The 19,960-nt window shown below is 37.7% G+C and overlaps 1 protein-coding gene across 2 annotated transcripts in view; it reads right to left on the minus strand.

Moving 5' to 3' along the window:
• NAV3 (neuron navigator 3) overlaps nucleotides 1–19,960 on the minus strand; it is a 258,103-nt gene that overhangs the window by 176,546 nt on the left and 61,597 nt on the right. For both annotated transcript variants that reach the window (XM_065743241.1, XM_065743240.1), the window contains exons 2-3: nucleotides 6,388–6,505; nucleotides 5,650–5,702 (exon numbers count right to left, since the gene is read on the minus strand). In XM_065743241.1, the coding sequence (XP_065599313.1) occupies nucleotides 5,650–5,702; nucleotides 6,388–6,505 (171 nt within the window). The remainder of the gene's footprint in view (nucleotides 1–5,649; nucleotides 5,703–6,387; nucleotides 6,506–19,960) is intronic.

Consider the following 19,960-nt stretch of genomic DNA (forward strand, 5'->3'; position numbering starts at 1 on the left):
GAATTACAGTAATCTAGAATATGTGTATACAATTACTAGAAAGAGGATCTCATCTCTTACTCCATTCCAGATTGAAATGTTCTCATCCAAATAAAAATAACTTTTCTTAGTAGCTGCCTATGTGAGCAACATTCTTAACCTTTCTCTGATCCTTCCCATGCAGTCCTTTACATAACACCTGGGTATATTGTTTGTTTGCTCTCCACCAAATAGTTCCTCTCCTCCTCCTCAAGCTATAACTATGATTTCAAGATTTTTTTTTCTATGTACCACAGCTAAAAGATGAGCTTTCTTACGTGTAAACCCTGGAAACCTCTCACAGGAGCTCATGTTTTAGTTTCTACAGTTTTTCTCCGGTTTTACCGAGAATATTTCCCTAAACATCATACTGCTAACTTCTCATCTAAAAGTAATTGCATTTCTTGACTTTTCAGAGCTACTCTATTATTGAATACCAGATCTCCTTCTGTACCACAGAGGATAGGGAAATGAGCTTTTGACTTTGTCCTGACAACTCTTCAAGATGCCAGTCCTTTGGTAGTATTTTTTAACATACCCCAGTAAAGGCCTTGTCCCCTCTCTTAGGCAAACAGCATCTTCCCAAAAAAAGAGCCATCAACTCAGAAGACTCTATGTATAATTTTTTAACATCTTACTGGTAAAGGACACCTTTTTGTTCAGAATTGCTAGATATTATGTGATATTAGCACATTTCATTATCTTGAGTTTGAAAAAAAAATCATTTTACTTTTCACCCCTTTTCCTTTTTGAATATAACAAGTGAATCTCTTACAAGCACAGACTTTTGGGAAATGAGAATCATAGCCTGTTTTTTATTTACCAGTTATTCCTTGTTTTCCACTCCTATGGAGTTGTTAATGGCTTTTGTGTGTCATCTCCAAGAAAGCTTATGAGTGATCCACTGCCTCCAGTTCCATTCCACATAGCTTCTGTTTCAACCTACTGAAAAATCTTCCTGAAAATCTCCTAAGCATAATGGTACTTCTCTATTTTACAATGAAATACTTTGACTTCCCTTGGACTCGATTACATGGGATAGTATACACTTCCATTGAAACACTTCAGGCTATTTGTTTCTGAAATCTACACACAAGCGGGCACTGCAGAAATACAGGAACTTTTTACTAACTTGTGTTCTGTACCTTCACGCACACCAAACCCACAAAGCTGACATTTCCTTTGTATTTTCAGAAGTCTCTTACAGCAGCCAGACATAAAATATGTGAAGACTCACTGAAAGCCATGGAGTAATAGCCAGAATTTAAACAAAAAAATGTTACTAGACTGCAAAAAAAAAAGGAGATGGGATTCAGTTTTAAAACTCATACAAAATCTTCAGTTGCAGCAGCAACTCCAGGCTCACCTGGAGCGACTCAAAAGCATAAAGCACATAGGTTACTCTGAAAGTAATGCCTCCTATTAATTTCCATACAAAGATTACAATAACACTATTTGAAAGAGCAAATTCCCTGCTACAAAATGCTGTTTTTCAATACAGCCATCACCACTAGCTATTACTTTTTCTTCCAGCAATGAACAAGGGCCTGCATGCCTCACTCATAAACTTAATGCACATCCGGAACATGGCTTGTCTTTCAAATCGCTGTCACCACTGCTGAAAAGAAACCATCTACTGCCTCACTGTGCTCACATCCACTGTTTGTGTCTCTGTAAACTTTCAGCAACTTTTGGGTGTCATCAATGTATGTTATTTTTTCCACATGGAGGAATTCAGTGACACCCCATTGCTTCATACACACTTTCATATCAGACGCCATTCTGTCAGACTGCCTCTCTGCTGCCATCTGTCACATGGAAACAAAATGTAATGGGATATTGGTGGGAAGATTCAACCCCTACTGCCATGCCACCAACATCTGCCTCTGACATCGTGGGCCAACATAATAAAATAGGAGGCACTGCTTTCAGAGCAGCCTTTGTATTTATGTAGCCAAAAGAACAACAGAATGCACAGAGGCAACTGAAATAGTTTTGCAGAATTCTCAAAGGAGAATACTGAAAATATCACCTAAAAAGATTTTCAGTCCAGCACTCTGAGTCTCTTGCATTTTCTCTATCATTCCTAGGATAGATTAAATTTGGTACTTTGTTTGGTTACTACTTGTTTTATATGACTTGTTTAGAGATAAAACACTAGCAATCTTCCAGTATGTGTTCAATGTGTTCAGTAAGAAAGAATCTGAATTCATTATTTTAGACCATTAGATATGGTAAATGTAAATACTTCACAATGTATTTTCTATCTAAGATATTCTCTTACTTTTGCTAATGGTGGTTGAATTTTCAATAAAAAATAAAGAAACAAATAAGCAGAAAGGAATAACTGTTTTATTACATCAAAGTATAAAACCTTGAAAGACTAGTATTTCTTTAAAGAAAAAAATATTCGAGGTTTTCTTAACTGATAAATTGAATAATTGAAGGAAAATACAGAAATGAATATGGCATTATTCCCACAAGAGGGCTTGAAAGCAATATAAAGAAAAGGCTCAGGTACCACATTCCACTTTGAAAGGAATAGCTGAGAAAAAAGAAAATTGCAAAACAAGTAAAAGATTGTGTATGGTACAGAAGAGAGAAAACGTATGATAAAATTTATCAAGCTTCATAGTAAAGACCAAAATCATATTACCACTGTGGGTTTATTCAGCAGAGAAGAAAATCTCACCAGTTAATGACAGTTAATGATAAAGGTAACTATGCAGAAACTGGACACTGCTGGAGTTTACAAGTTTTTATTTTTAATAAACTTAGACCTCTGGAGCCGGTTCAACTCGTCTACAAGTTTTTCTGTATCACTGCCAACAGCAGAGTACAAGACAGTGCAACAGGCTTCACTAAAAGTACTAAAAGAGAAGCACTGAAAAAAATTCAAAAATAAGTTTATGAATTAAGGTAGAAGCTGAACTGTTTCAAATATTATTTGAAAAGTGAAATTAATGTTAAGATGAAAGCAAAATACTGACTGAGACAGAATTTGGGGATACTGGTAGTGATTAATTATGATTTGATATAAGTATCATCTACAGAGTAGATGGACATCAAGAATTCTCAGCAGTGGACAATTCATGACAGTGTTAACTTAAGCCAATAAAATATTTTAGTCATCACCTCCTGGAAAGGATATCAAGTGGCAGACGAGTACAGAAAACATTTTTTCTTAATTATAAGTCATGAGAGAAAAGACCATGAAAACATGTGCAACAGAAGGGTGGTGGGATTTTGAGGTAAATAAAGGAGAAGGATGAAATCAAGGCAGTGAATGAATGGCTGACATGCATTTAAGAACAGCCTGATTACTGCTGATAGACTGACGTTCTGACTAATTCTGACAGGACATAATTTTACACATTAGCTAATTTCAGGTGTAAACTGACTTTGACCCGTGTATTTTTATTTTTTATTTTTTCATGTTAAAAGACCTAGGAATTCACTGTTCCAACGAGAAGAGACTTGGTTTATCACTGCCTCATGGGCTAGCATAATTGAAACTGTCACAGAGAATTACCTAAAAATGAGATAACATAGTGTCTTCTACTAGGCCATATCAGTGAACAATTCAAAGGAGATAAATTGAGAGCAGGTGCAATACCTGGGTTCTGAGAGAGGCTTTGAAAGGAAAGCTGACAAATTTGAACTACTTTACCTTCAGAACATTTTAAATTTCCTAGCTCAATTGAAGGAATCAGCTGTATAAAATTGTTATTTCAAAACACAGGAAAATAATCTGATCAGACTGCAGAGATAAAGTGATAAAGTGACTGAATCAAAGAAAGAGGAAAAAATCTTATATTTCTATCAAGTTGAAATGGCTAAAACCAATGCTTCAGCACTGTGCAAACACCAATCTGTGATGGTGTACAGCTGTAACTATTTGAAGTGCCCATCTGCAAGCCAAAGCACCTCAGACAAAAACTGACCTGCTGAGATCACAGCTGGATTTACAAGAGAGAAAAGACAGACACAAAGAGAACCTTGCAGGTACTGTTGTAGCATAGGTATGCATTGACCGTGCTTCCCTCACAACTGCAGTACAGAGAGATGAAATCCAGAATCACTACATCTCATAAACATCTCATCTACATACCTGCAAAAAGGGAAGATGCCATTTTTGTGTGTGTGGTATTTTTGGGGGGGAGGTTGGGGGTGGGCAGGGGGCAATGCAAACATTGCTAGTGTGAATCATTCTCTCTGCAGCTTCACTTTGTCTCATGGAAATGAAGTTAGATAGACATCAGAGTAGTGAGTCCCTCAGCAACCCTAGGTGGTCATTTTCCAGTTACATGACCGGGGGAAATCATATCAGTTTTCCATGCTTTTGTCTCTTCTTGTTTTCCTTGTCTGTCTGGAATGGCAGGTTTTAATGTGATTAGAGTAAAGAATGATTATCTCTCAATCTGTATGTGTAATGTTAGAGTTCCACATTGGAGTTCCCAAAATTCTCAGCCAGGGCCACTAGGTGCTGCTGTAATATGAGTAATTAAAATAATAACTATTATTAAGGAGATTTCCTATATCCTTGCTACAGAATGTTTCAAAAAGCCTGACAGCCAGAGGAGAAACTTATTCTAACCCTCCACATTCTGTGAAAAGTAAGAATGGGAAAAAAAACTTGATTAGTCAGTTTGCTGAAACTCAAAATCCTTCCTTCCACTTCCCATAGCCTCGCAGAAAAACACTGCAAATATATTCCATCTTTTCGGAATGCACTGAAAAAAATGAAATTTCTTTTTTTATTTTTCTATTTCCAGTTCAAAGCCCAGCTATCATGCAAGCTCACCCAAACCATGATACTAGAAAATCCTTACCAGCTGCACAACTGTGCATCTTTTCACTTAATATTTGGGTGTCAACAGACAGGCAAAGTCCTCAGCATGGGGGAACACGGTTGTAATTGCAAATGATTCAGCAAATGCATGGTGATGATGCTACTGATGCTAACATTTTGTACCTGCCCATTCCACAGTCTTCTAATGAAGCCTTACCTTATTAAATGTAGTTTACTAACCATAAGGACAGTAGAAGATTAATCAGACTCGTATGAATCACAGTCACAGAGTGCTTGTTGCCTGAGTGTATCGAAATGTCTCTAAGCAGCTGCCAGCGATAGCTCAGAAACTTATATGACTAAAGTGCTATTTCTGAAAGTTGTGGAGTCAGTGCATCTAACTGGACTTCACAGTGGGCAATCCAAAGGGCTATTTATATTCAGAAATAATTTGGCAAGTCTTGTTCATCAAGTCAGTTTTCCAGACACAAAGACTCCACTGAAAAATTTGTTCTTGGATTTATCGCCCTTAAAAATGAAGTTTAATGAAATTATCTGGATAATAAGGAGAACAGGTTCACTAAGGCAGTTCTGGATTAATTACTACTAATGAAGTTTTGCTGCTTGGTTGCATCAAGACCCAAAGTTAGCAAGCACAAAAATGAAGACACAGACACTAAGTATATGGGGAATAAAGAAATATAAAGAACAGTATGTGAAATCTAGGGCTGTGCACTAAACATGGGACAGAATATTCACCATTTAAAGAAATCATTGCTAAAAAGCATTTTAGAAAAACTTAGAGATGCCAACGTACACTAAGAATATGTTATTCTTACCATTTGAGACTGGCTCCGGGGACAGCCATTGATATCTTCAACCTTTTCATTTGCTAAACAGAAACAGTGAGGTGAGAAAGGAGAAGTAAACAGGGAGACAAAAGTTTCCTCTCCACCCCCAACCTCTGCAAAACAAAATAAATAAAAACACACTCCAAAAAGAAAGAGAATAAGAGCAGAACAGACACTGCAATAAAGTGCACGGGTTTTGTTGACACAGAGATCCTTTCTAAGTAAAGCTCCGTCGCACAGTAACATTTTTTGTTAGCAGCAGTTGCTTCCACATGCCAAATCATGCAAAGGGGGAAGTGTGAAGGAGATTGCTGCTAATTCTTCAGCCCCTGCAAAATAACTGCTGACATGAAATCTTCCACAATTGTCTTTGCAGGGTCAGGATACAGTTTCAAGGCAGCCCAGAAAGTATGAGCCACTCCAGCTAACGAAATGCACACATGGGAGACATACGGTTTAATGGAGCATTCATTTCTGACAATTCAAAGTGTATAAGATACAGTTCTGTCCATTTAAAGTATGGTTAAACAGCCAGTTCCAAACATGCTCACATAAACATATTTTTTAATTAAGACAAGGATGAACCACACAAATATCAGAGACATATGGAGTCAGTCAAATCATATTATTCCGGGTTCATCTTATTGTTAAATACATTCAACTTGAATTATATATTCCCCCATGCAAAGAGTCAGCTCACAGTACTTCTCCGAGCCTGGGTCTTACCGATGATCTGGATGATTTCTGCTAGCAGAACTCCATCTGCAATGTCCTGTTGCAAATCCTTGATCAACCGCTTGTGGCCAGATTTTGCTAGGTAGTGGTTAGCCCAGTCAGTGTAAATCTGCAGAGCAGAGGGGAGGGCAGGAGGGAGAGAGGGGAGAGGGAAAGAAGACAATAAAAATTCTTAAAACAAATGTTGGCTTGCACACGAGAACTATTCCGGATCGCATTCCAGTTTAAGAAGTCAGCACCAAAGGAAACAATTTTAACGTTATTTTTTTTTAAAACAGCCATGCCCCTCCCACTGCCGTTTTCTGTTTTATTTTAACATCAAATGATTCACCGAGTTTCATGACGGTTCAAGCTTGCTGTGACCAAGCAAAATTCCCCTTATGACAGTAGAGGAAACTCAGGCCATAAATCAGTCACGTCTCCCCCAGTTCTACCTCCTGCCGCGCTCCTACCTACACGCACACCCTGCCACACACCCTGCATGCAAAGCCTGCCAAAGAGAAAACGAGAGCAGAAGTGTGTGCCTGTGTTTTGGTGGGAGTTCATTGGTTTGTCGCTTGGGATCCTGCCTGTGACAGTGCCTCTGCGACACTTGCTGCAATAATCGCAGTTTCCCGCCCTGTGTAGTTCATTTGTTCCCATGGTTTTGTGTGTTGCACAAAAATTGAAAGCGACCAATAGAAGGTTAGAAAGTCCCAGCTGAACGATATCCACCAAAACAAGGGGAAGAGAGCCTGGAAGCAAGTGGGATGGAGAGTCAGGGACACCATCCCATGCGTGCTGAAAGCCTGGTGCACCCCAGAAGGGCTCATGCTGTTCGCCATGTCCCGGCAAGAAGGGGCAGCCTGGACCAATGAAACTTTGCCCAGGCATGGCACAGCATCAAGGTATCAATGGTTCTTTGCAGCAAGGTCTGAGTCCTGTCTGTGGGGTGCCCATGGTCCTTCTGTCCAACCTAGGAGAACGGTCATGTACAGACCCTCCCACTGTCCCCACATGTGGTTGCTGAAAGAAAGCATATATGCATAGCAGCATCACCACAGATACTACGTGTACCCTCTATGCTGAGATTATTTGAAATTGTTGAAATTGCACCTCATCTATGAGAACAACATGAGGTCACTTTATAAACATCTTTTTATTTAACCTCAGAGACCCTTGGGAGGAAGAGGTCAGAATTCCATTTTGTGAACAGAAAAACAGAGACCAAAGCCATGAACTACTCACTTAATTCAAATAAATCTGTAGAAGAACCATGATGAGAAATTGAAAATTGCCAGTCCTGAGACTTACCTGAAGAACTAACAGCTACCTTCCACCCAGCAAAGGTATCACTGTTCAGTCTACGTTCTAATCAGAAGAACTAATTTGCACTCTGAAAACCTTTGTCACAGGTTTTCTTACTCTTCAGTAAAATTGATAGGAAATTTGAATTAGTTTGATCTATCCTACATCTCCTCAAAATTCCTGCAAGTGGATCACCAACAGGTTTGCCACAGCTTTCTTGGCAGCTTTAAATAACTTTGAATAACTCCATGGCATCAAAAAGTGGGAGGGGATTCAAGCCAAAGGATGCTGCTGCTTGCTGAGGCCCTAAATTTCCCCACCATACCTTGAAGTCTGCCTGGGTCACCTGTTTTCAAAATCTGAAATTCTTATTTCATTATTATACAGGTGAAACCATAGAAGACTCCGTTAAAATGTTTTTCAAAGCCAAAAGCAGATAAGAAAGTGTTTCTTCAGCGTTTACATAAATACATGTAATGAATGCCAATGCAGATTCTCTAAAGATAGTATTAACAATATGTATTCAGGAGGATAAAAGGCACATACCACACCCGTAGAATCATGTACTCCCTACTACTAGTGTTTCAACTTCAGTCATTCTATAAAAATAATGTATCTTAAGTATTCTCTGAGTTCCTACTATAAGCTGAACTATTTACTGAACTCCAATGAAACTGATCCACTGGGGCATACAGAATTTAATACCCCCTAATATTATTTTGGGTTGATTCTGTACTCCAAATAAAAATGCTTTACCATGCATTTCATTTTTTTCATTTGTCACACCCACACATAATCTGATGTACCAATCCTAATTTTGACTGCAATTTGAACTACCGTCTCAGTAAGTAGCCAGAGAAATTTTATTCTAACAGCTGCTGTGCAAGTATCTAATACTCAAAGAATGGACTTCAACCATCCACTCTTCATATATTTCTTTTTTTGTAAATTTAAAAGTAGAAAGTATGAGGAATCGAAACAGCAGAGATGGAAATAAATTGTCATAGATACGAGTGATTTGCTATCAACATATCACACGAGTGGCCACAAAAATGTACCAATGGTCTGTATTTTGACAGTCACAAAATGATGGAAAAAAAGTGAGAGGAGGTGGTAGTCAAAAGATCTTATTCACTTCAAAAGTATTGCAAAAAAATCAAAAAGTGAAGAGCTGTTGACAGAGACCATAGAGCAAACCAGTATCCAGTTGGCAGTGGAATGTCACATTTAATTTTCCTTCTTTACAAAGGGTCACCACTTGCTTCAGTCTGCCCCCTTCCCCACAGGACTCCATTTTCATCTATCTCATTCTTCCATGAATCCAACTGCTCAGGAGTCAGTTGTAGAAAATGAGAAGCACGTAGACGGACACATGACATTTTAAGAATGCATGCATGAACTATATATTTCACATTAAATTCTTGGATGCCGATAACAAGAGACATAGAGAACCCTCTTCACAGTCATTATCAATGTAAGTGTAATTTTATCTTAAACTCCTCACGACAGCAAAAAGCTCCAGTACACATCATCACTGACAATACTCAGTCACAAAGAAAAGTTGCATGGAACAAGAGATAAAAGCCCTGTAATTTCATGTAATATTTTGCTTGCAGATGGCGATCTTATTGGAGTTTTCCACTTTTCCTTTCCAGAGCTAGCAATAGATCGTTTCATCTTGCACTAACTGACCAGTAACATTTCCCAAAAACATTTTTATCTTTTCTTTATTTATTTTGAGGCTGTTCCAGAGAAAGCAACACACAGAAGGATCAGTGGTTGCAACACTTCCTCCTCGTTGCACTGACCAGCATAGGAACCCAGCCCCAGCTTCACAACTACATGCTGGGACAGGCTGATGACTTACTCATTTCCTCCCAAGCTTCCTCCCTTAGCCCTGTGGTTCGCAGACCCAACTGAAACAGAAGTATCTGACTCCAATGCAAGGCTCCAGCTGCTGATGAACTATGGGAGAGTCACTGCTATCTGCAGTATGGAGGACTGGCCTCAACAACCTGATAGCAGAAGAGAGTCAAGACTGTGTTTGTGTGGTCCAAGCTGTGTCCTGGCATCGGATGGATGATTTAACCACTTACAACACGAAGCTGAATTCAGCAGGGCAATCTGAGCTTAGGCACAGACTGCTTGTGTTAACAATGGTTTCCCCTAGCATTCTTCAACTGCTTCTCATGCTAACCTTCCAGAGGGTAGAGGAAATCAGTTCTCATTCCCAAATATAGTTATGAACTTCACCTCGATACTTCACATGTTGCTGTAAGGAACACAGGAGAGCAACTTGGCAGGACTGGTGAAGAAACAAAGCACTTTGCAATACGTTAGTTTAAGCAAGTGAAAAAGAACAGGGATCTCACAGGTTACTACCATTTGTTGAAATTGCTTTAGTCATAAACCAGGCAATTATACACTAGGCAGTGCTGTAATTAATCCCCTTTAAAATTAATACAGAAATGTTACCACACCTAACCAACATCAAATGTGAAATGTCAACTGGATTTTAGAATTACAATCAGCCTAATGCAATAACTCATAGCACTTTGTTAGTGTCTTCCACATAGCCACTTCAACATGCTTTACAGAAACAAATGAGGTCACACTTAGACTTAAGATGTAGAAAAACCAACGTATAAAGGCTTCGTCAGAGTATTTTATATTTTTTTAACATGTCTCACTCAAGGACAAGCAAAGCTGAAAATACAACCCAGATATTCTGAGTTGTAATCATTTTTTCTATATTTTTATTATTATTATTAGTGGATTCTTTTTTTCTTTTTTTTTTAATCAGGCAGTTTTATAAATAGGCATGGTGGGAAAATGCATATTCCAAGAATTAAGATCCTTCTACATATTTTTGTTTATTTGCTTGCTACAGAATATAGATTTTCAGTTCTGAAAATGGTCTCCTGTTGCTATCGAGAAGGCAGCTTTCCATACTTAGTGTGCACCACTGTCATTCTGTTATGTGCCAGTGCTGCTGCTTAAGAAGAACAACAGTTGCAGCCAACAGAGTTATGCTGAGACCTTGTGACAGAATTCCATGCCATTTAGAAGGATAGGTTATATCTGAGAATATATTAAAACATTTTTCCACTGTATGAAAATGTTTCCTCCCTAGGTATCTGGGAATCAATAGATATTACCCATCTCTCATAATATGTCCTTTAAGATGCTCTCTGGAATACAACCTTGTCCTCCTTCGTTAGCATGAAAGAACTGAAATGCAGCTACTACCTTTCAGTACAGCAAGATTCTTGTCTATGTTCAGACTAGATCAATTTCATCAACATTAAAATCAAATATTCACTTCATATGCCTTATTTTTTTCTCAAAAAAAAAAAATCTGAAAAAAAAGTAGAACACAAGAATTTTAACAGCCAATCAAAGAGGAAATACGGCATTTTTAACTTAATACATTTGTTATGTGACTTACTAGTGTAATTATTCAGCCTACTTAAAACATGGTCAGTGGAGACGGCTGATTGTTGATAACACTTACAGCTTTTCACCCATAGACAACTGTTCAAATCATGCTTCTACGAAAAGAGATTAATGACTTGTTTTTACTCTTCTCCAGCATGCTATGAAATGGGCTGCAAAGGCTGCATATCTATTTCCTGGGCTGTTTTCCAGTGTGTGGCCTAAACTGGATGCTGAGTACCCCAAAGAACCTCCATAATAGTCCCAGAGTCCCCAGTAAAGGGAGTCTGCCAGACGAGAGGGCATGACCACAACTCTACATTGACGGAGCTATTCTTGGCCAATGAGTCGTGGGTAGCGCAACATGTGCTGGAGTGTTCCTGAAGCTGCTTGCTTTTATAAAGAGAAGTTGGGCAATGCATTAACTACTGTTAGAAGAGGGTAAAAAAATCATTTTGCAGAGATGCCTTTCTCCTGTCTCTCCACTAAGAAAAACTTATCTGGAAGTCTGGTTCTGACCTTTTAAATATTTTCTTATTGCAGGTTATTTCCGTGGGCTGCAAAAGCATAATTCATTAGTTTCTGTCCTCCCCTTACCAGCAAAAAGGGCTAACTTTGCAAACAATGGTTCATATTTAGACTGCCACCAGAGACAGATCAAGCATCCAATTTATGTCAGGATTTAACTTATTACAGAAAACACACTCCAGCTCATGTGCTTCAAAGGGAAGCTGGGGGTGGCACTTTCCTTAACATGGAGCAAATTACATGAGAAGGAAAAATATTTACACAACTGAAAATATAAGGCCAGAAAAATGAAACTAGAATGATACACTTTATAGGCGAAATGGAAGCCAATACATTTTATTTAACAGAATGAAATGAGTATTAAATAGCACTCCTGAAACCCTGTTTCTCAGTTTGACTGAGCAAATGACAACAATTACAAGTTTAGGAATAGAAACCATTCAGAGTGATATGCAGAAATTAACCAAAATGTCAGAATCCCTATAGTATGATCCTGTGTTACAAACAGCAGCATGTATCCATCAGTGTTACTCCATAATTTTCAGATAAAATTGCAGTGAAATAAAATTTCTCCAATCACAGAAAAGAAAATGAGTAAAAATAATATCGTTCAGCAATCACTGGCAATTTTTAGATGACTTATTCAACTTAGAGTTTGTGAATCACCCAAATGACATTTGTCCTGATGAACTCTCTCTTTCCACACATTCCTTAACAAACCTCACTCAGAATTAATGTAATATGTGTTTTTAGGCTGATATTTACCAGTGGCATTGAGGCATGTATCTGTGCATGGGTGAGTAGGTTTGCTAAGTGATTTGTGTACTGCAAATTAAACAAAAAACAACTCTTTATAGAGTTAAATAACTTACTCATCTTTTGAAAATAATCACACCAACTTACTTGATAGTTTAAACACATTGTTTTGTTTACTATCTTACTGCAGCTGATCTTCAGCCCTGTGCAATAGCAATGAAATACCACAGGAAGGAGCCAGATATTCATACTGCAGCTGCTGGACCCCTGAAGATTTGTTCTGCTGCAGAGAGATACTTGTCAGGAGAGCAGCAGCACCACAGTTATTAAAATTGGCCTCAAGCTTCCTGAATTAAGGGAAACAAGACCCACACAGAGAAAGCCTCCAAAACAGCCAATCTTTAGATGTTTTGATATTGATATTCCACGTACTTGTCTGTACTTCTAACTTTGAAATTATTTCTTACCTGCATTTTTCAACTTCAGAGTACATTCCAGCATCCTTTTAGTGAAAGTACAATAAAATATTCAATGCATCTTTTATATAAAACACTGATTCACACTGGTACATCGTCAATTTTGTAAGGGCAAAGACAACCAGCATTCTCTGCTGGGTATAACTGTGAAACCCAGAGACATCACTCAGAAAGTGAGTCTGCCTTGGCGTTATCATTTCAGATATGGAGAGTAGTCTTAAAGGTAATGTCCCATCACTTACTGCACATGAGCAGGATGCCTCTGACATGGGAAAAAAATAAATAAAATAAAATAAAATAAAATAAAATAAAATAAAATAAAATAAAATAAAATAAAATAAAATAAAATAAAATAAAATAAAATAAAATAAAATAAAATAAAATAAAATAAAATAAAATAAAAAATAAAGGGACATGTGCTTCAGGAGCATGCTGGATAATACAGTCCATTCACTAGCCAGCATTCAATCCATGCAACAGAATCTGACCCAATAACTCTTCCTGCTAATAATGACATACGTGTGTCCCAGAACTGATGAGGAAGAGGGAAGATAAGATGGAAAAAGGTGCCAACTGTCCTTTGTAGTGGGACACAAACTGATATGCTTCTGGAAGCAGGTGTTATGCTACAGCAGCAACAAATATCCAGCAGAAATATTTTCTTTTTGATAGTGGCAATGGATTAAGAAATCACTTTGACCAACATAACATTGCTAGCATTCTCCAGTACAAACAAATGAGCTGATTCAAAACTCCCTTTTCCTACAGGTACAAATGTGTTCGCACGTTATCTGAGCCTGTGTAAAACCTCCAACCACAGTTGCCTATGACAGTTCCTGGCAAATGAGATCTCTCTTGGAAGAAACAGGTGAAGGAGCACCTGTGCCTCTCCAAAAGAGAAGGAAAATAAAACCTTTTTTCTACTTCCTGGGCTAGCCAGGACAGAAATGATGGCTCTCTGCACCAGAGGCCACTTTCTGTTCCTCTGAGTGAGATATCATTTATTCCAAACTTGCATTAAACTTCTGTCTCATATACATCTTGTCACCTCTAGGATAAGTTTCATGACTAGTCTTACATTCATTTTAAATAAAGATGATCAGAGAAACATACTCAGATCTGTCTGGAAATCACAAAGTAATTTTCAGAATAAAATCATCCTTACTTTTACTTACAAAAGCAATAAGTCAGCAGAGCAGTCCTGGACAGAAGGAGCACCTGCCCCATAGATGCAGCTATGGGGCTCCTCACGTAGAACTGAGGAGATTCCACTGTGAAACTACTCCACATTTTCCATCAAAGCTCATTTTAAGGATTTATAACTTGGATGGAGACATTCTTTCCACATTGCAATTTGGCATTAAAGAACTTGGCCCATGGATCAAAATAACCCTCTTTTCCAGCACTTCTTTTTAAGTATGGGAAGGCAAATTTCTGATACATAAAGATGCAAGAATATTAAGACATATTTTTGCTCTTTTATTGCAAGAGAAGAGTGGCAGTAAGACTGCAACTAACTTTAAAATTAAAGTTTCCATCCAGCTTGTATCTTTTGAGGCTTAGGAAGTGATTTGAATTGTTTGGTTTCCTCTTATGTGGAAGAATGATTTTGCAAATCAAAATAAACAAAATAAAGTCCACTTTCCAAACTGCATATTTTATAACGAGGCACTTTAACTTCTACTTAACTTTTCTTTGGGTTTTGACAGTTGAAAGTTTCTTGTTACAAACACTATAATTTATAATTTCATATCAATAAATGTATCTGACATATTCAGCACAGCTTTCAGATACTGAAGGTAATGTGATATTAATATTAAGTAAACATCAATGACTTCAAGCATAAGTGATGTGGGCCTCCTCTTATTGTCATTCATTTTTGTTGAAATAGTTCTTTCTGATGCATGTGTTGCCAGTAATGATAATTGTGTGAGTGTTTGGACTTTTGCTACCTTCCTGAAACTTAGGGAAATGACAGCCTACACATAGCTTTCTTCAGTTGAAGCAATACAAATTAGTTTTAGGGCTTGAAAGACTGAGGATGTGGCTCAGCACAATAGAAATACCATCTCATGATTTTTTTTTCTTTTTGAAAGCACTGCCCCAAAATCAAGGTCTGCCCAACTCTGACGATAGCAATTCTTAAAACAGTAATCATCCAACACAATAAATTTTATGTATGAAATAAATTCTGCCAAATAATAATCTTAAATAACAAAGGGAACACAGTAATAATTGTCATTTTTGCAGTAGAAAGCTTTTCACCCCAAATCAGATTCAACATTATATTGTTCCTCAATTCTTATCAAAAGCCCTATGTCATGTATTGGTTTTGTAACACAAATGGGTCTGAAAGGACCATCCTATGGAAAGTAAAAGGTTCAAACATTCCGAATACCCTTGCTTTCTATTATGAAAGGGGAGATCTGATTAAACTCCTTAGTGAGAGCTCTGACTGCTTACCACAAAGAAAAAGGCTGTGTTTCAGGAAAGGGTGTCCCCATGGCCTGGTATCTGTCCTACATCTCTGTTCTATCCACAATTTCTCATAAAAATCTTCAAACATATATCCAAATAATGCTACGCATTTTTGTAGGACTATACCACCCTCCTAAGTAACATCAGAGAGTCAGAACAGATTTTTTTCAGCTGCTATTTACCTCTGAAGACCCCTCTGAGCTCAGGGTTAAAATAGCAACTTTAGGATACACAAGAAAGAAAGAAAAACAAAGGAAGATAACTCTAGCATCTGATAAATGCACCACTTATATTAAAGTATTTTTATCAATAAACTATCCCATTCTTATGCTGAATGTTAGCATACTGATACGTGAACTTCAAGTCTGGAGACCAAGGAGGTTTTGAGAGTGTGTAATAGTGAAGACAGATAATGATATGAAGTTTACATGCAGAATCTTCTAATCGTATTGCAATAGAAATGAATAGAGGATGTAAGACTGGACAGTGGAGAACACTGCTAGTTCTGGATGTATGTGCAAGCTGAATTGCAGGATTTTAGAAATTTTTGTTGCTGAATCCAAGCACACAAACATCTTATAAATGAATGTACATCAGATGATCACTTAAGAGTCTACCACTCTACCATTTGAGAATAGCAAGAGGTTGATATCTGAAGAAGAAGGTCTTGAAAGAGCTATGTGAAAGTGAAAGTTCAGCAATTACCTGATATTTTTGTCATCTTACCCACTACAGACATCACTGCCTGATACATAAGTATAAATGCTACTGTTAGTTCTACAAATTTGATGTTTGTTTTTCTTTAATTTCAAGGCCAAATCCATCTCTCTTATGCCAGCTGGCAATTCTGAGTTTGAGGTCTCTTCTCCAGGTCCTCGTGACTGACCATACAAAGGGTACTCACCATTGAGCTCCTCAAGGGATTGTGCTCCACATCTGCAACTCTTCACTCATGTTCCTCTTTAAATTATACACTCAAGTGATACCCTTGTCTCTTGAATACTAGACTAGAAATGAAGGATAAGGATTGACTGACTCACTTTAAAGGGCCACTGTCTTACATTTAATTAAATCCATATCTTCTACCTCCCACACAATGACTCCTTGGGACTAAACGCTTCTGTAAGGGATTAGGGAGGGGATACTCTCACTGCAGCCACACCACTACACAGAAAATAATTCAAGATTTGGGAAGTTGTGAGCAGGAAGCAGAGGATGAAGAAGAAAGGGACACTGAAAACACAAACAAATAACTCTGCTGGCTAGAGATTACAGGCATTAATTCTAGAGAAAAGAGTGTGCTCCAGCCTTTCCTTCCAAAATCCCTTTTGTATTTTTTCTTACTAATGTAAGAAACAGAAATGATCTTTTGTAAAAGGAGCATCAGGTCTTCTCTCAAAAACCTGTAGCCTACCACTTTTTGCCCCTTTCCACGTAACGATGAACATTTTTCTGGGGACTGTGATGCAGGATGGCACTATTGGCACTACTAGCTCCTGAGGTAGCTCTGTCTGTGAGGAAGTTGACACTGCAAAAGAGCCTACACAGCCACTTTAATCATACAGAAGTGTGTATAGTATCACTTCGAGAACTTCTGTGGATAGGTCTGTGTTTAGACTTCCTGGTTTAGGGAAGAAAAACTGCTTTTGCTGGTATTGTCATTAACCTTTTAACTTTTAATAAAGTAGTATGAAAAATAATTTTCTTGCTTTTTCTTTCTTTTTTTTTAAACAAGAAACAGCTATTGCCAATACATACTGAATATTTCAATCTGATGCACATCTTTCCTTCCTCCCTCCCCCCCCCCATCAGTATCCTTCTGCTACAGTAGGCAGGTGCTTATTTCACCTGCCCTTAAAGCAAACCTTGCTAGTAAGGTGCTTGACTCTGTTAAGCCAATACAGCTTGTGAGCATTCACAGAAATACAATTTCAAGTCCATACAGACCCTTAATGTAAAAACCTGGGATGGCTATGGATGGACTACAAGCACTGCCAAAACAGGCAGCTGCTGAGTGGGAGTTTCGAGGATGAGAATGATGTATATAGGAACCTAAAATGCAAGTGAAGTAGGTCATAGGAACATAAATTCTTTAGAGGAGGTGGGGAGGTCTCATATTTCAAGAATTACTGTCAAAAGTACACTCTTTGTTAAAAATTCAACTGTTTGCTACATTATTTAGTGTATACAATAGTCAAAGCACTGAATAGACATTAAAACAAATTTTTCCTTCAGTTTCCACAGAACTCCTTGAAGGCCTCTGATAATCAAAAATGACCTTTTTCAGAATGATCTGTTGAATGCCTTTCATTTCTGATATAAATGTAAGGATAAATACTTTGGAGGAACTTCTTCAGAACATACAGAACCCTTATGAAGTTTTATTCGCTTACTGAAGACTTTATACACTTGGGATCCATGAGTTAAAGATTAAGCTTAAAATTTTCTTAACTGATGAACCTCTTAAGTTGCACATTTCCACAGAAAGGTTTCTGAAACACTGCACCAGATGGCTTTGCTCTCAGCTTCCCTGGGCAGATTCACATTACTTCACTATCAGCAATAAAACTCCATACATACCTTAATACTTTATGTTACTGTCATTATCCTGTTACAGGTTATAATGAGATTGTTATTACCTGTCTAATAACTACTCCTGAGTAACAGCAGTAAACTCTCAAGTTTCAAGCTCTGATCTAGAATCTGCTGAAGCAATTCAGTTTCATCTGTGTCTCTTTGACTGAAAAAGATATTCTAAACGCTAAAAGAATTAAAGTGGGCAAATTGCTTCTCTAGTTTGTGGTTTTATAGTAAACCAATTCCAAACTTGGCTACATAGATTTAAATGAATCTCTCATAAAATAAATCTATGTTTATTGTACACATGAATGTACTGTATTTCTTCAATTGGGTTAAATGCACTGAAGTATTTTCTTAAAAAAAATTTTATACAAGAGTGCAGGACTATGTAACTTTGGTACGTGACAAACAGTAAGTAAAACAAACATGCAGGACTGGGATCCCCTAGGAACACTGAAATGTCTGAGAATACTGCAGTAAGATTACGATACAAAGTGTAGTATAGGGATAGCCAAGGGTATTGTAAGCCATTATAAAATATTACATCCTAAAAAAGGTATTTAAAGTGTTCATGATTGCACTTAGGGATATGACACAGTTCTGCAAACAATTATCTTAAGAACAGTATATTTCAATTAATTGTGGTAGCATGCTCCAAATTCTAATCACACAATAACTGTAGTGATAAGAGTGGATGTGACAATACTGCAGAATCAGCTTTACAATGAAGTTAAATCAAAAATCTGGTCACACAAGAAGAAGCTCCTCTGGATTTATCTGATATCAGGCAAAAGATATTTAATCACGATAGCATGGACAGACAATTGTGTGTTGTCCACTCTTTACAAAACAAATGTTTACTAGCTCACTGGGCACTTAACTTTAGACTAAAGGTTCACAGATGTCCTACACGGTGAAACAATACAAAAACCAAACCAATCAGCAAACCAAACAACAACAACAACAAAATCCCAACAAAAGAAAATCAACCTATATTGCTAGAACTTAATCTGGCCACTGCTATAAAATCTGACATAAAATTTACAAATACATTAGCAACAAAAGGAGGGCCAAGGAGAATCATACAGGCAGAACATTGCTGAAAAATAATTCTCTCCTATAGCTGAGAAGCTAAATAAAATAATAACAAAAAGAGAATGTGAAACATTTGGCGAAACTTGGAAAAGTATGGTGGCATTCATATGAATCACTTAAAAAATTTTTTTCCTGTTAAATTACTTCTCACCAAAACCAGGGCACAGACCTTGTTGTTCTAGCCCTGCCAGAGCCTTCCAAAAGACACCTTTACACCTCCTGTGCTTTGTCTTTCACATCTCCAACTTGTTATCTCCTGCCCAGTTTCTTACATGCTTTATTAAACTGACCTGATCATCTGAATTTGGTACAAATAAACATTTTATATGGAAAGCTCTCAGAATCTAAGTTGCAGGGAAACACAAACACTTCTAAAAACACCGTTTATGAATTCACTCTAAGCCAGGAGGCAGAACAAAGCCCTAAAGCAACAAACAGTTTTCTTTCTTCCGTTTCCTAAGTTTTCATTGCTCCTTGAAAGCATTTTTTAAAGGTTACTTTGGGCCATTATCTATTACTACCTGGAAACTCTTGGCTTTTGGTCTCAGTTTGCATGGTCAGTTTCTGATTATGAGGTGGTCACTTGGTCCAAAAGCAGCAGAGTGGATGAGCACGCATCACACAAGCTCACATGCCCCTCATGAAGGAAACAGCCCAAAGTTATCTGGGGCACCTTCAGCTATGGGGCTTTGGCAGTCACCTCTCTTTGGGAGTACTTTCAAGCAAGCAGACCTTTTAACATGACCACGTTCAAGCTTTAGGATACCCTTTGACCTCATTGTCTTCACTCAGTTTCAGTAATCAGAACTTCCTCCAGGAAATGAATATTTCTCCTGCTTTTGCATGAAAGATTACTGTTGCCATCACTTCGCCTTTGTCATTTAGTTCTTTTATTAAATTCAGTACGGTAATCTCAGGGAAAAATATTA

Source organism: Cyrtonyx montezumae, unplaced genomic scaffold (genome assembly GCF_038088225.1).
Source record: "Cyrtonyx montezumae isolate F1298 unplaced genomic scaffold, pur_monq_1.0 scaffold_3, whole genome shotgun sequence".
Classification (NCBI taxonomy): domain Eukaryota; kingdom Metazoa; phylum Chordata; class Aves; order Galliformes; family Odontophoridae; genus Cyrtonyx; species Cyrtonyx montezumae.